Source organism: Gossypium hirsutum, chromosome D06, assembly GCF_007990345.1.
Source record: "Gossypium hirsutum isolate 1008001.06 chromosome D06, Gossypium_hirsutum_v2.1, whole genome shotgun sequence".
NCBI lineage: Eukaryota > Viridiplantae > Streptophyta > Magnoliopsida > Malvales > Malvaceae > Gossypium > Gossypium hirsutum.
The window spans coordinates 63,108,737-63,123,430 of record NC_053442.1 but is presented as its reverse complement, the minus strand read 5'-3'; the positions used below and the strand labels follow the sequence as shown (position 1 = coordinate 63,123,430).

Here is a 14,694-nt window from a genome sequence, read left to right as displayed (position 1 = left end):
CATAAATTATTTAATGAGATTTTAATAATTTTTTTATATTATTGAAACATAATTTTAGTAATTTTTTTTATTCTAAACCCTAAACTCAAAACATTGAATCTCGAACCATGATCCTGAACTTCGATCTTGAATTTTGAACTCGAACCTCGGGCTTAAAACCTAAACCTTAAACCTAAAGTTTTGGGGGTTTGAGGTTTAGATTCAAGGTTTAAGTTTAGGATTCGAGTTAGGGTTCAGAGTAAAAAAATTAATAAAATTATGCGTCAATGACATGAAAATTTTGTTAAAATGTCATTAAATAATTGAAAAGGGAGTACGAAAGATGTGGTGAAAAGTGAGAAGAGTCTATAAAATAATTTCTCCTATATTTGATTTGAGAATGTCTAATTTATCGATATTGATTTTTATTAATTTTTAAATATTTTATGTTTTTTAAATAAAATTTTAGTGATTTATTTAAATCAACTTCATTGGTAACTACTATTCCAAGAAAAAGTGGGTGCCCGAAGTATAGTGTAGACAAAAAGAATTTCTAGCTAAAAACACGGTTTCAAACTGATATCTGATGAAGACATTATTACAAAACTGTGTTTTGTCTCTATAAAATGGTTATGTCTGATCTTTAAAACCCCTACTCAAACCCCGAAAATGGACAGCATCCTCACTTCCATTACAAACCCATTTTCTACCTTAAACCCACAGTTGCTATCCATAATCTTAGGAGCTTCATTTGCTGTTTTCATTTGCTTCAAATTCATATTACTCTCACCACTTTCAGGCAAGAAGCTTCCACCCGGTTCATTAGGTTACCCATTCATTGGGGACTCCATCAGCTTTGTGAAGTCACAAAAGCAAGATACGACCCAAGAATGGATTCTGAACCGGGTTAAGAAGTATGGACCGGTGTTTAAAACCTCGATCTTGGGTTCGAAAATGGTGATCATGACGGGTCAAGTGGGGAACCGGTTCGTGTTCAGTGGTGGTGCTGATGGTGTCTCGTTTAATCAACCGACATCGGTGGTTAAGGTGCTTGGGAAGAACAGCCTTTTTGAGATGTCGGGGTTTAGACATAAGCTTATCAGGGGTGCGATTGTTAACTTTTTGAAACCGGAAAGTATTCAACGGTTTGCTTCCAAAATGGATTCGCTGGTCCGGCAACAGTTATTCAAGGTAGGGTGAACCAAGTCGGTTCGAACCAATGATCTTTTGTTGAACCGGTTCGATCATATGGGTTATGGAAGTTGAGTTTGTGTTGCAAGTGGTTAAAGTGAGGTTGGTTTGGTTTACGCTATTAATTTTCATAATTGAACCGGTCGATTTTATTGACATTTAGTGTATATTTTTTATTGAATTGAAGTTAAGTTTGTGTTGCAAATAGTTAAAATGAAGTTGATCTGTGCTATTAATTTTTATAATTGAACTGATCGATTTAATTGACATTTAATGTATATATACTTTATTTTCATTGGGTTTAAGGTAGAAGCGATACCAACAAAGGTATAGAGGCGTAGCTAGGGGAACAGGGAGTGGCTTTGGCCCCTTTAGTTAAGGGGTAAAATAGTAATTCTAGCTTATTGTAGCTTTAAAATATTCAATTAAAGTTCCTTTTAAACATTTTTTTACATCTTGCTCCTAAATTTTTAAAACTTTATTTTAGCTCCCCAATATCCTTAAGGTAGGTTAGAGTCTTAGAAAAATTAAGCTTTTAATTTTTGATAAATTCTAGTTAATAAAATAGTAAATTTTTATTTTGATTCCAAAATTTCGATTTCCTTATAAAATTTTTGACTACACCCTTAGTTTAGGGTTTAGAGTAACCAACTTAATCGATAGAGTGTTCTCTCTTATTTAAGGTATGATTCAAACTAGCTTGGTTTTAGATCAGATTAATCTGGCAAGAGTTGATTTGAGTTTTAAAATTTTGGTTTCATTTTGGGTTTGGATTTATTTCGGGTTTGTATTAATTCAAGTTCGAACCATTTTGGGATCGAGTCATTCTAGTTTGTCAATGATGTCATTTTAAGTCAATTGTTCAAGTTATTCTGAGTTGGAGTTATTTTTGGTTTGAATATTTTTTTGTTCTAGATTGAACAGTTCAGGTTTTCGATCTTTTATGATTAAGTTAAAGGTAAATTACATTAGTAGTCACTCAACTATGGTTTTTTTTTTGTCATCAAATTGTTAAAAGTTACAAAAAAGTCACCCAACTATTAGTAATTTTTTAAGTCATCCAACTATGAAAAGTTACAAAATTGTCACTCAACTATTCGATTTATTTTTTATGGTCACCTAACTATCTTTGATTTTTAAGTGTTTCTATTTTTTAGATTAGTCGGCTGGTGACCAAAAAAGTCAATTGATTGAATCATCATTTTGTAACTTTCTATAATTTGGTGACAAAAAAAGAACTTGTATGAAGAGGTAATTGAAACTCTTCTCAATGACCCGTTTAACACGAGTTCAAATCGTGTTACTCCATCCTCTACGCCTAATATTGTATAAAAAAAATTAACCCAATTCAATCTTTGTAATAAACAGGAACTTCAAGGCAAGGATTCAATAAAAATCGTGCCACTAATGAAGAAAATAACATTCAACATCACATGCAGCATACTGTTCGGATTACCCGACGGTAACTTAAAAGACGAACTATTAAAAGACTTTACACTCACCGTCAAAGGAGTATGGGCGATCCCATTACATTTCCCGGGCACTGTGTTTCATACAGCCATACAAGCACGTCAAAGGCTTTGCCAAAAGCTTTCAACAATAGTCAGTACAAGAAAAAAACAAGAAGATGAAGGCAATGTGGACACTGAAGATGACAACATCGTATCTTGTCTCCTTGCTTTGAGGGATGAAAATGGACAACCTTTGTTGGAAGATGAAATTATTGATGTTTTCCTATCGTTGATTATGGCTAGCCATGATACAACTGCCATTTTGCTTACCCTTTTTGTGAGACATCTTTCTAGGGATCCAGAGGTTTCTAGCAAGGTGATTGAAGGTATGTATTTGAAGATTTTACTTTTATTTTTCTGGTTTAGATTAAACTCACATAGCTTAACTTAATGTTTTAACAATCGAATCGACAATCGAACTGATCAGATCATCAGTTTCATGTTCAAGTGATTTGATTGTCTGTCCAACAATAAGTAAATAAAAAAAAATTATAAAACTAGTTCAACCGCCCCTTTTTTTTGTCTCAGTGTTTAATTTTTTAATAGTTTTAAGCCGTTCAGGACAATCTAATTTTTTAAAAAATTTTAACAATCTAAATTAAGCTTTCTTAAACCTAAAATTTATAATTTTATCTCGGTTATTTAATATAAAATTTTTAAATCACCTTCAAATTAATTTTTTTCTTATTTTCACGATCGGGTGGAAAGCTTGGACAAGCAAAAAGAAAAAAAATTTCTATCTTGCTCGATTGTTATCCCTAATCATTGAACATTGTCTTCGACACGATATTGTTATTGTATAGAGCAAAATGAAGTACTGAAAGCCATGAAAGAAAATGGTGGAAAGCTAACATGGAGTGAAATACAAATGATCAAATATACATGGAGAGTAGCTCAAGAACTCATGAGGGTCAATCCCCCAATGCTAGGCAGTTTCAGGCTAGTCACCAAAGACATCGCTTTTGATGGCTATCACATTCCCAAAGGATGGCAGGTATATATATATACATTCATTGACATAAAAAGAATCATATAGAAATCAAATTGTATTTCGATTTTTATATTAAAAAATAGCAAATTAGTTATGCATGTTAGATTAAAGAGTAAATTGGTTTTTTATTAAAAATTTTATCTATTTTTACTGTTAAAAATTGATCCCTATGCCGCTATGCGTAAGTAGGAGATATACATGATATGTCATGTGTCATTGTCAAGTTAGTCTATCAGCCACGTTAGTTTTAACCGTACAAAGGGATGAATTTTTTTAAAAAAAAGGAACTAATTTGCTCTTTGATCTAAGTACTAGGATTAATTTATCCGTTTTTTAGCAGAGGCGGTAAAATACAATCTATCTCCTAGAACAAAAGTTTTCATGATACTTTACCTTACGTTGATTTAAACTAAAACCAGATTTCGAATCTCCGCATTTGCAACCCCTTCCCTTATTCTTGGGTTACAATCACTTTAGTCCTAACTTATTGTTTTGGTAAAGATATTTTGGGTGGCTCCGGGGACTCACATGGACAACAACATATTCAAAGATCCGGAGAAGTTTGATCCATCGAGATTCGAGACCTCGTCGAAAGCGTTCCCTCCGTATACTTACGTACCGTTTGGAGCAGGGCCTCGGGTTTGTGCCGGGATCGAATTCGCTAGAGTCGAAACGTTGCTGATAATACATCATCTTGTAACAAAGTATAGTTGGACTGAAATGATCTCTGATGAACCTATAATTCGGGAACCAATGCCATATCCTGCCATGGGACTTCCTATCAAGCTTTACCCCAAAAACTGATGTATGAAAATGATAGCCTAAGATTTTTTATGATTAACAGATAAAAATCACTATAGTTTGATTATTTATTGTTTTTTCAATAAGAGTTTTTAATGGTAGCAATCTGTAATCTATTTAATATCGATATCTAATACATATTTAAACATGAATAAATGTTTTATCCTTCAAATATATGAAAAAACTTTCATTTCATTTCCATAAAAAGAGTACAATCTGAACAAGACAAAAATCTCATGTTAAAGATTGTGTGACTCGAATCTCGTTACTAAATAAATACACTGGCTAAATAAGAAAATATGTGGGGGCGAGAGATCCCCATTAAGCATAAAATTAAACTTCGCGGTACGGACCATGAGCAGAAGATGGTAAGAAGGTTGGTGGCTGGTAAAGACTAAAAATGCCGCATATAGAATCTACTACTGAAAATCCAAGCAGACCGGTGACTTAAGCGGAGAAGCAGTGAGGAGGGTGGAGCACAGAGGAACAGGCGGCGGTTGGCTGGAACAATAAGGCACCTACGTGAGAGAGGCCGAATTAGAGGTTGCCGAAGGAGAAATCAAAAGGGCTTTCTCTAACGGAAAGGTTGAAATATAAGAGAGCCGGTAAAGATTACCAACCAAACGATTAACAAAGATTGTACAAGAGTGGAAGAGCTCTTGATGGTGCTGCCCTTGGCCAAAGAGATAGCCAGTATCGATGAGAAAGCTCCTTCTCGAGAGTACAAAACGAGAGAGAAAAGTAGAGGGACTTAGAGAGTTCCATGTGCATAAGTTATTATGAAAATTCCAATATCTTGGGGCAAACAACATTTTTTTTCGTAAGAATAGATAGAACTTTGTGGTTGACTGACCTGTGCCTAGTCACATTTACTCTTTTTGCTTTTATAAAATCAATGCCTGCACATGGTAATGGTTATGGACATTCTACCATAGGTCCATAAACTAATGCTATCAGTGGATTGTAAGCGAGGGGACAATTCCAATGAACAAAAAATTGCAAAATACTGCAGATTAGTAACAATAACCTAAGGGGTCCCTGGAAATGGAAACCGGTGAAGAGGAATCCGGCAAACTGAACTATAACATACAGAAGGAATCACGAATGTAAACCGTAAAACAAAAACGAAAGGGAACAAAAACCGGATTCTTCTTCGCCAGATAACCCCTTAATAAATCTCAGTTTCTTAAGGAACAAGTTAAAACTCATCCCGAATCTTGGCTTTCTGAGGGGCATCTGATCAATTCCAATATATTAACTACCTCGGACATATCTGGCCGATTTGATGGTACTTGTGACGTGCAGATTAAGCCTAGTTTCATTACAGGAATCGCTTCCTCTACTGGGAAATTGCCTTGCAGCCTTTCGTCAACACATTCTTCCACCCTGCCTTCTTCCAATGCTCCTCGTACCATGTCGCAAAGGATGACGACATCGTCTTCCATGTACTCAACAGGTCTCTTCCCAGTAACCACTTCCATAACCAAAACACCAAATCCATACACATCGCATTTCTCGGTTATTTTCACGGTTCGGCAGGCAAACTCGGGTGCCATGTAGCCAAGTGCACTTTGAATTTTGCTGCTTAAAATGTAGCGGTCTAGCATAGGCAACAACCTTGCTAGGCCAAAATCTGCCACTTTAGGTTCACCTGAACCATCGATGAGGATGTTGCTCGACTTTATATTGTAGTGAATAATGTTTGATTCGTGCAAGTGAGCCACGCCTTTCGCTGTCCCTAGAATGATACGGAACCTGTCGTGCCAAGAAAGGTAATTTCCACTCGGTCCTTCATGAAGATGTTTGTGTAGACTTCCACCGGATACAAATTCAGAAATGAGAAGTTGCAGCGATGGAGTCCAGTAATAGCCCTCGAGCGCCACAAGATTATAGTGCCGTATTTTCCCTAGTTTCTTGACTTCCCTTTCGAATTCTTCTTGTGACTTCACAAGACTTGAGACAGTGAGCTTCTTGATTGCCACCGCGTGTCCATCTTGCAAAACTGTTCGGTACACTGCTCCGAACCCACCACGCCCGAGCTCACAGTCCTTGTTGAGCATAGCATGTGCTCCTGTGCTAAAGTCAGGTTCACCAGAAAACATGACAAGTTTCCCAGAGTTGGCATCGGTAGTAGGGCTACGGCTAAACTCGTCCCCAGCAGAAAAAGCAATGGGCGCTGCAGAGTGGGATGTTGATGACTTGACACGGAGATTAAGAACAGTGACGGCAATGACTCCAACAACAATGAAAGCAGCTGCACCAATAGCAATAAGGGCAGATATACTAAGAACTATCCTTTTACGACCGACATTCGGAGGTAAGTCGTCAGGAATGGAATCAGAAGTGGTGTTAGGATTTAGTACAATCGGTTTCGGGAGAACTGCAGGGCAAGATTTGTTAACCGAGGAGCCGCAAAGTAAGGGATTGCCGAAAACAGCCGTAGGCGATATGGTGTTGAAAAATCCACCAGCAGGCAGTTCTCCTTGTAAATTGTTGTGGGAAATGTTGAATGATAAGAGACGGGGAAGATTGGCTAACTGCTTCGGCAACCTTCCCGCAAGGTCGTTGAAAGACAAGTCCACGTATTCTAGGTTGCTCAGTTTTCCAATTTTGGCAGGGATCGGACCACTCAGGTTGTTTTGTGATATGATCCTACAAAAATTCAACAACAAAAGAAAATCCAACACTTAATACATCGTAATTTCAAGATACCTTGCTGAAAAAGCTTTAACCATGTTTCCAACATCAAGCATCAACACAAATGCAACAGATAATCCATAGAAAATAAAAGGTTTCAGTTTTAAAGTAACTTTTTCAATGACAAATAGTCCAAAAACTCATACAACCTTTGAACAAATAGATTAAAATTCACCTATCAAAAGCTTATATGAATATAATGAACCACAAAATGAGCTAATCATACTCAAAGAGAAACTTACAAAGTCCTTAGCAAAGTGCAGTTCTCAATTGATGAAGGAATTTTTCCCTCTATGAAATTTGCTTTGAGCCTAAGATCCTTAAGGGAGTAAGCTCCTCCAATTTCCATAGGAATGCTTCCATTAAGTTGATTTTGACTCAAATCAAGAACTTCCAAGGCCTTCAACTCTGCAACAGTTCCTGGAACAGGTCCAATGAAAGAGTTTTTAGACAGATTCAACAACTTCAAGCTGCTTAAAGCCCCGATATCGAATGTTAATTCCCCGGAAAATGAATTCTGAGATAAATCCAGGACTTGAATTCTTTGAAGGTAGGCTCCTAATGAAGCTGAAATGGGGTTATCCACATTTGCACCAACTTTTTGCTCCGAAAACAAGACTTGGTTCGGACCGGATTTAAAAATCCATCCAGGAAGATCACCGGTCAACAAGTTCTGGCTAATATCCAATGCCAGAAGGTTCATATTGTTTTCCATTGATGCAGGTAAGCTACCATTTAAGCTATTAGAAGAGAAATTCAACACCTTCAAGAACTTAAGTTTTCCTATAGAATCAGGAACCTGACCAGAAAATTTATTCACTGACAAATCCAAAGTTTGGAGACTTCCCATTTCACCGATCCATTCAGGAACCTCACCAACAAATGAATTCACACTTAAATTCAGATAAGTACACAAGCTAAGCTCTAGCATTGTCTTAGGAACTGACCCAGAGAACAAATTCATGCTGAAATCAATTGATCTTAACAACAAACAGCTTCCAATTTCAGCAGGAACTTGACCAGTGAACCTGTTGTTACTCAAATTAATGGACCTCAAATTGTTCAAAGCATGAACCCCTTCAGGAATTTCACCTTCCAACATGTTACAAGACAAATCCAATGTCCTTAAACCACTTAAACCCCAAATCCCAACAGGTAATAACCCTGAAAACCGGTTCATGGACAAGTTAATAGCAGCAAGTGTAGCACAAGAACCTAAACTCCCTGGAATCTTACCTGAAAACTGATTATTTGCTAAAGAAATGTACCTCAAAGACCCACATTGTTTAAAAAAATCATCAGGGATGGAACCTGCAAGAGAATTCTCACTCAAGTCAATGGCTATGAGACTTTCAAGCTTTACCATGTTGGGACTTATGGTTCCACTGAGGTTGTTGTTGGCTAAAGAAAGCTTCCTTAAGAACTCGAGCTGCAAAAGGCCACGTCCGATCCGACCCGAAAGAGAGAACCCGTCAAGGTTGAGCTCAGTGACCCGGTTTGACCTAGGGTTACACTTAATTCCTTTCCAGTTACAAGGAGTGTCATCGTCTTCATTCCAAGATGAAAGCTTTTGAGTTGGATCTTGAATGTCTGCTTTGAAAACTATTAACCCCAAAACATCATCATTTAAAGAAGGGCTTAAAGTTAAAGATCTCACTGGGAATGAAGCAATAACAGCTAAAAGAACAAGCCAAAACAAAACAAAAGTTAAAAGAGATTTCATCTTCATCTTCATGTCCATGTCCATTGCTCTTCAGCATTACAAAAAATCCATTATCTTTTTCTTTTTCCTACTAAGCTTCAAACAAAAGCTGGAGAAGCCATAACTATGGGGTTGAAACTTCAAAAAAGAAAAAAAACAAAGAAATGAACTTTAAAAAAAATAATAAGCTAAAAAGCTAAGAATTTGGAACCTAGAAAACAAGAGAGGAAATGTTTAGTTTCTTTGAAATATCAGCATTTTTAAGAAAACCCCATTGGTAAGAGAACCACCGCCTGTAGGGTTCCTGTGAGAGTCGCCGCCGGGAAGTGAAGTAGAGAGAGGGAAGTGAAGACTGGAAATGGTCTGTTATTGTCAGCTTGTGTTGTTTTTTCTTTTAATTAAATAACGGGAAAGGGTCAGATAGATTGGTGGGGGAATTTAATGAAGGGAGAGATTATGACACGTGGCGAAATATAATAGGTTGATAATAACTACGTGGCAGACACGTAGTCATAGTCAGTGAGGGATTTTAATTTTTATAATTTTAATTTAATTTTTATTGGGTTTTGAAATTAAATGTCGGGAAAACGTGATTCTTGGAATTGACCCAACATTTTCGTTGTTTTTTAATTCATGGAAAACGACATGCATGTATTCCAAAACCAAAGCCAAAAAAATATCTTTTTAGTCCCTATATTTGTACACAACATGTGATTTAGTCTTTATATTTTAAAAAGTTAAAATTCAATCCTCTTACTTCTTTAATTTAAAAAATTTAGTTCCACAATTGTCGTTGTTAATAGTTTCTATCAAAATTTGTTAACTTATCATATTTATTTTCTGTCAATATAAAGATAGCTTAATAAAGTTTCAAACTGATAAATTTTGATAGAAAATATTTATGATTTTAATGACTGAATAGAGATTTTAAATAAAAAAGGAAGATTTAATTTTTAAATTTTAAAGTGCGAAGACTAAATCTTAATTTTTGACAAAGTATAGGGACTTTAAAAACATAATTACTCTATTATTATTTTATGGTCAACTTAAATTCATGTAATCAAAAACAAAATATCGACTTTTCGCTTTGCTTCTAGCGAAACATGATCGAAGAACCTTACAACCCCGAATTTAGAATTGGAAGCTTTACAACCTCATATTTAATATTTTTTATTTGCTTGTTTCGGTCTTCCACGATGTAATATTTGTCATATGTGTAAATTTTTTTTTAAATTTTAAAAAAGTCGCATAATCCATTTTAGATGAACTTCTTCGACCGTATTATCTATTGGGCTTTGATTATTAAATCCAAAAGAGTATAGAGGCTAAATTCATTGGATTAAAAGTAGATAGATCAGATTTCAAATGTTAAAAAGTATAAGGGACCAGAAGAATTAAAAAAAACAATGCTATGTTATGTTATGATGCATGTTCTGTTTTTTTGTTGCCGTTGCCATATTCTTGGTGAGTTTAGTTAGAAGGAATTTTTGGGTATAATTTCAGTGTGTACTTTCTTGTTTTTTAAGTTATTTAAGTACCAATATGGTATAAACTAAATAAATATTTTTAAAAAACCTACCGGTTTAATTTATTGATTATATTGATTAAATTTTAAGTTAAATCGAGTTTTTTTCTCAAAAATTTAGATTAAGTTTAAATATTGGAATCAATATTGTTTCGAGGGATTTAATTGAACAAGCATTGATACGAGCAATGAGCATTAGGAGTGTAACTGTGATAAATAAAAAAGAATACAAACAAGTTGTTTACGCAATTCAGTTTTTTTATAATTACGAAGTCTTGTCTAAAGAGATAATCCAATACCTTTCAACCTTGTACAACAAGTGGTATAAGTGTTAACACACACCGGTTTAACAATCTCACTTTTGCATCTAAAGATCTAGATCACTCTCCTCTAAGTTCCCTCTAAAAACTTATGTTGTAAATTAATGGCATCTTTGGATTGGCGTTTACCTCCAGTATGGTGTGCTTAGCTTTCTTTTTGTTTCATGCTACAGTATCGCTACATTATCTAATTTCATCGCCATCGTTGTTTTTATACTAACCGCAGGTAAACGCACTATCAATCCAAATAGGCCTTAAGTAGAACACTACTTTACACTCTCAATGCACTTCACAAGTACAAATTCCTTAATGAACAGATAAGTGTTAAAAGCTCTTAGTACACAACCTATACAAGTCTCTTCAATATATAATCATCAATTAGAATCAGTCTTCCCTATTAAAATGCTGCCAAAACAATATATACAATACTCTCTCCCACTAAAATTTGTTAGCTTCTTATTTTTTAAATTTATTGTAGATAAATTGGATCAATTTTCAAAGATGGGGTATAACATGTTCAAGCTATCAACAAGAACTATAATTCAAGAATTTTGTTCTAAAAGATTGCCAACAATAAATAATGCAAATTATGTGGGTTTGTTTGGTGCGAAAGGAGAGTGGGCACTTACCACTACACAAAGGAAGCGCAATTCCATCGATTTTTCGATGATAACACGTTTTCATAAATGATTTCATTTGTGTTAAACTTCCGCATTTATGGAATCATAATTAAATACTAAATTCAAACATATAATTTTCGAAATTTAAAAACAACATATCTGTCGAAACCATTTTTATTTTTGAAAAAATAAAATAAAAATTTAGTTGTCGATTTAAAAAAATAAAAAATTGGGAGTCACCACCAATCTTTTATTGAGGTGTGATTGGATCACCTAAAAACGACTTTGGTCTACGAGTTTTAGAAAAACGGATCCGGAAGTCAGTTACGTACAAGGAAGGATTAGCACCCTCGTTACGCCAAAAAATTTGTACCTAGTTGATTAATTAGTGTCTTAATGTCGAGAGTTAAAAAAATATGATCCTTAATAGAAACTTTAAAAATACGTTACTTATTTAGACTTTTCTCATTTCGGAAAAAGAAAATGTCACACCCAATGCGTTAGGGCACGACATTCTACTTCTCCAAAAGTGAGTTTGTCCAAAATACTTGTGTAATAAAATTTAAAAGAATATTCATTTGTTTAAGATTTATAAAGAAATCGCGGCCCAATACATTAGGGTACAATTTCTCAAAATTTTAAGCATTGAATATTTCCTTTATTATTTTTTAGAAAAATCTTTATCTCGAGAAATCAGCGCTTCACATCCAATACGTTAGGACACAATATATTGAATTCCTGATGATAAGCTTTATTTTGTTTGATTAAAGAGCAATTCTCGATTGTTAAATTTTACTAAGAAAATTGGAACCCAATACATTAGGGCTCAATTTTCTTGAAAATCCTAAATACGAGTATTATCTCTATTTTGAAAAATTTCTATTTCTAAATTCGAGTAAAAGATGTTGTAATGTTATATTGTATGTATAAATGTCGCAATAACAAATACAACAATAATAAATACAACAATGACATAGAAATAATATAAACAAATAAATAAACGAAACTAATATACATAAGAAAAAAAATCAATGACATGCAAAGTATCAAATAAATGAGCAAAAAATAAATAAATGAAAACACAAATTAATAAACAAATGAAAGAAATAAAGAAAAAAATATAAAGAAAAAGATACAAAATATATATATTGAAATCATGAAGAATAAAAGACATACACATAAAATTTTGGGTTATAAAAACTTATATATATAAAATACATAGTGCATTTATGAAAACAAAGAAAAAAATATAAATATATACATATATACATAAATTAGAAAATATGTGTTAAAAATATAAGTAGGTAATTAAACATTTTCGAAAATAAAAAAAAACATAGATATATATGTATATAAATATAATAGAATATTCATTAGAAACAAAATAAATAAATATGTATACATGTACATATAAAATATATTAAAAATGATTAAATAACATCTAAATTATCAAAATTAATTAATTTTTTAAAAAAAATATGCATATACATACGTGTATGTTTTTTTAAGGAAAAATAATACAAATGTATAAGTATAAATATTATTAAAATGTATGCACATAGGTATATATGCATAATTATAAAAATATATATATATTAAAAATATAGGTAGGTATGTATATATTTTAGCGTTATAAAAAAATATATGTAAGAATATTAAAATATACATAAATGAATATATAATAACAATAATACTTAATAACAATAAAATCAAATTTAATAAAAATAAATAATAAATAATAAAAGACTAAATCGAGCTTTGACATAAATTCTGGGCCTAAATCCGCAAATAAATGAAGTCGAAAGGACCCTATTGAACACGCCAATAATGCAGAGGGGCTGGAAAGAAAATTATCCCTTCCCCTCTAAAACGGCGTCATTCAAATAGGACTAAATTGAAAACGAAAATAAATTAAATGGATAAATTTAAAAATAAAGAAAAACCCAATTGAATGAACATTAAAAGGCGGAGGGGCTAAAAACGCAATTTACCCCTCCGCATAAAAACACGCGAATCCTAGGCCGGGTCGAGTTGGTTTCGGGCCAGTCTATGCTTAAACGACGTCGTTTTTAACATTTCGGACCTCTCCCAAAACGGTACTGTTTAGTACCGCTATTTAAATCAATTTTTCCCAAAAAAATCATTTGTAGCAAAAAAAGAAAAACTTGATATTCCTCTGCTAGGGTTTCGGCCCTAGCTTCTATGCTGCTGTGCCTCTGCCACGATCCCACCGGGAAAGGTGGTCGGAGCAGCACCCCAAAGAGGCTTTTTGGCTCTTTTCGCGCAGATTTAAAGGCGTATCCAGGTATTTTCCTTGTCTTTCTTTTTTACTTTCCGTATAACAAATAAATAAATCGAATTGAAGGAAAAGAAAACAAATCACTACCTTTAATCTCTATTTTGTTTTTCTCTACTTGATATTGTGAAAATACTCGTTTTTTTATTGATTTCCAAAAAAAAAATCTCTTTTACAATATATTAATGGCCTTTTTATAGCCATAGTAATAATAAAAAAATAAAGAAACAAATCATGTTTGATATCTTCTTGATCTTTGATTTTGTTTCCTTCTTTTTGTTTATTTCTTGCAGGTGAAGGCGTGCGGCTCACGCGGGGGCTTGGATGCGGCGCAAAAGTTTACCCCAGAAACCCTAAGGGTTTTTGACATTGTTTTGGGCCACTGGGTTGGTATTTTGGGCCTCTGTATTTCGGGTTTGGGCCATATAGGCCTGTTGTAGTTTGGGCTAGGGGGTTCATTCGGTTAACCGACCCGAAATTGCTATAACCGAATTAACCGACTTTTCAAAAATTTTAACCGTTAACCGAACCAAATTTTAAAAAAAATTAACCGAACCGAAATATTTTCGGTTAATAAGGTCGGTTAACTGAATTAACCGAAAATTATGTGTTTTTTTGTTTTTGGTTAAAAATTACCCGAATTACCCGATTAACCGAATTAACCGAATTACCCAAAAATTACCTGAATTACCTGAAAATTACCCAAAAAATTCGGTGTTGAGCTTGAGAAAAAATTGGGCCGGGTTTAATTTGACCGAGTTTAGGCCCTACCCTGAAAAATTCGGTTTACCCGATTTTTTTCGGTTAACCGACCGATTTCAAACCGATTTAACCGTTAACCGAAAAAATCAAAAAAATTAACCGACTCCCGACCGAATTTTTTCGGTTAACCGACCGATTAACCAAACTCGGTCGGTTAATCGAAAAAAATCGGGTTCACCGAATTATGCACAGCCCTAGTTTGGGCCTTTTAGACCCGGGCCAAAATCGGGTATTACAGTATCAATTTTTGGACGTTGTGAGGATGCTAATATCTTCTTCACATGTAACTGAATCCTGAA

At 34.0% G+C, this 14,694-nt stretch overlaps 2 protein-coding genes across 2 annotated transcripts; one reads left to right on the top strand and one right to left on the bottom strand.

Moving 5' to 3' along the window:
• The first annotated feature begins 534 nt into the window (after positions 1–534).
• LOC107962366 (taxadiene 5-alpha hydroxylase) lies at positions 535–4,663 on the top strand. Its single transcript, XM_016898713.2, has 4 exons — positions 535–1,170; positions 2,539–3,007; positions 3,485–3,675; positions 4,174–4,663. Exons 1-4 carry the CDS (start codon positions 649–651, stop codon positions 4,474–4,476), a joined length of 1,485 nt encoding a protein of 494 aa, XP_016754202.2. The 5' UTR covers positions 535–648; the 3' UTR covers positions 4,477–4,663.
• Positions 4,664–5,458: 795 nt separating this feature from the next.
• Positions 5,459–9,279, bottom strand: LOC107962365 (probable LRR receptor-like serine/threonine-protein kinase IRK). Its single transcript, XM_041096136.1, has 2 exons — positions 7,413–9,279; positions 5,459–7,125 (listed from the first exon to the last, which is right to left on the bottom strand). The coding sequence occupies exons 1-2, from the start codon at positions 8,915–8,917 to the stop codon at positions 5,679–5,681; spliced, it is 2,952 nt and encodes a 983-aa protein (XP_040952070.1). The 5' UTR covers positions 8,918–9,279; the 3' UTR covers positions 5,459–5,678.
• Between the last annotated feature and the right edge of the window lie 5,415 nt (positions 9,280–14,694).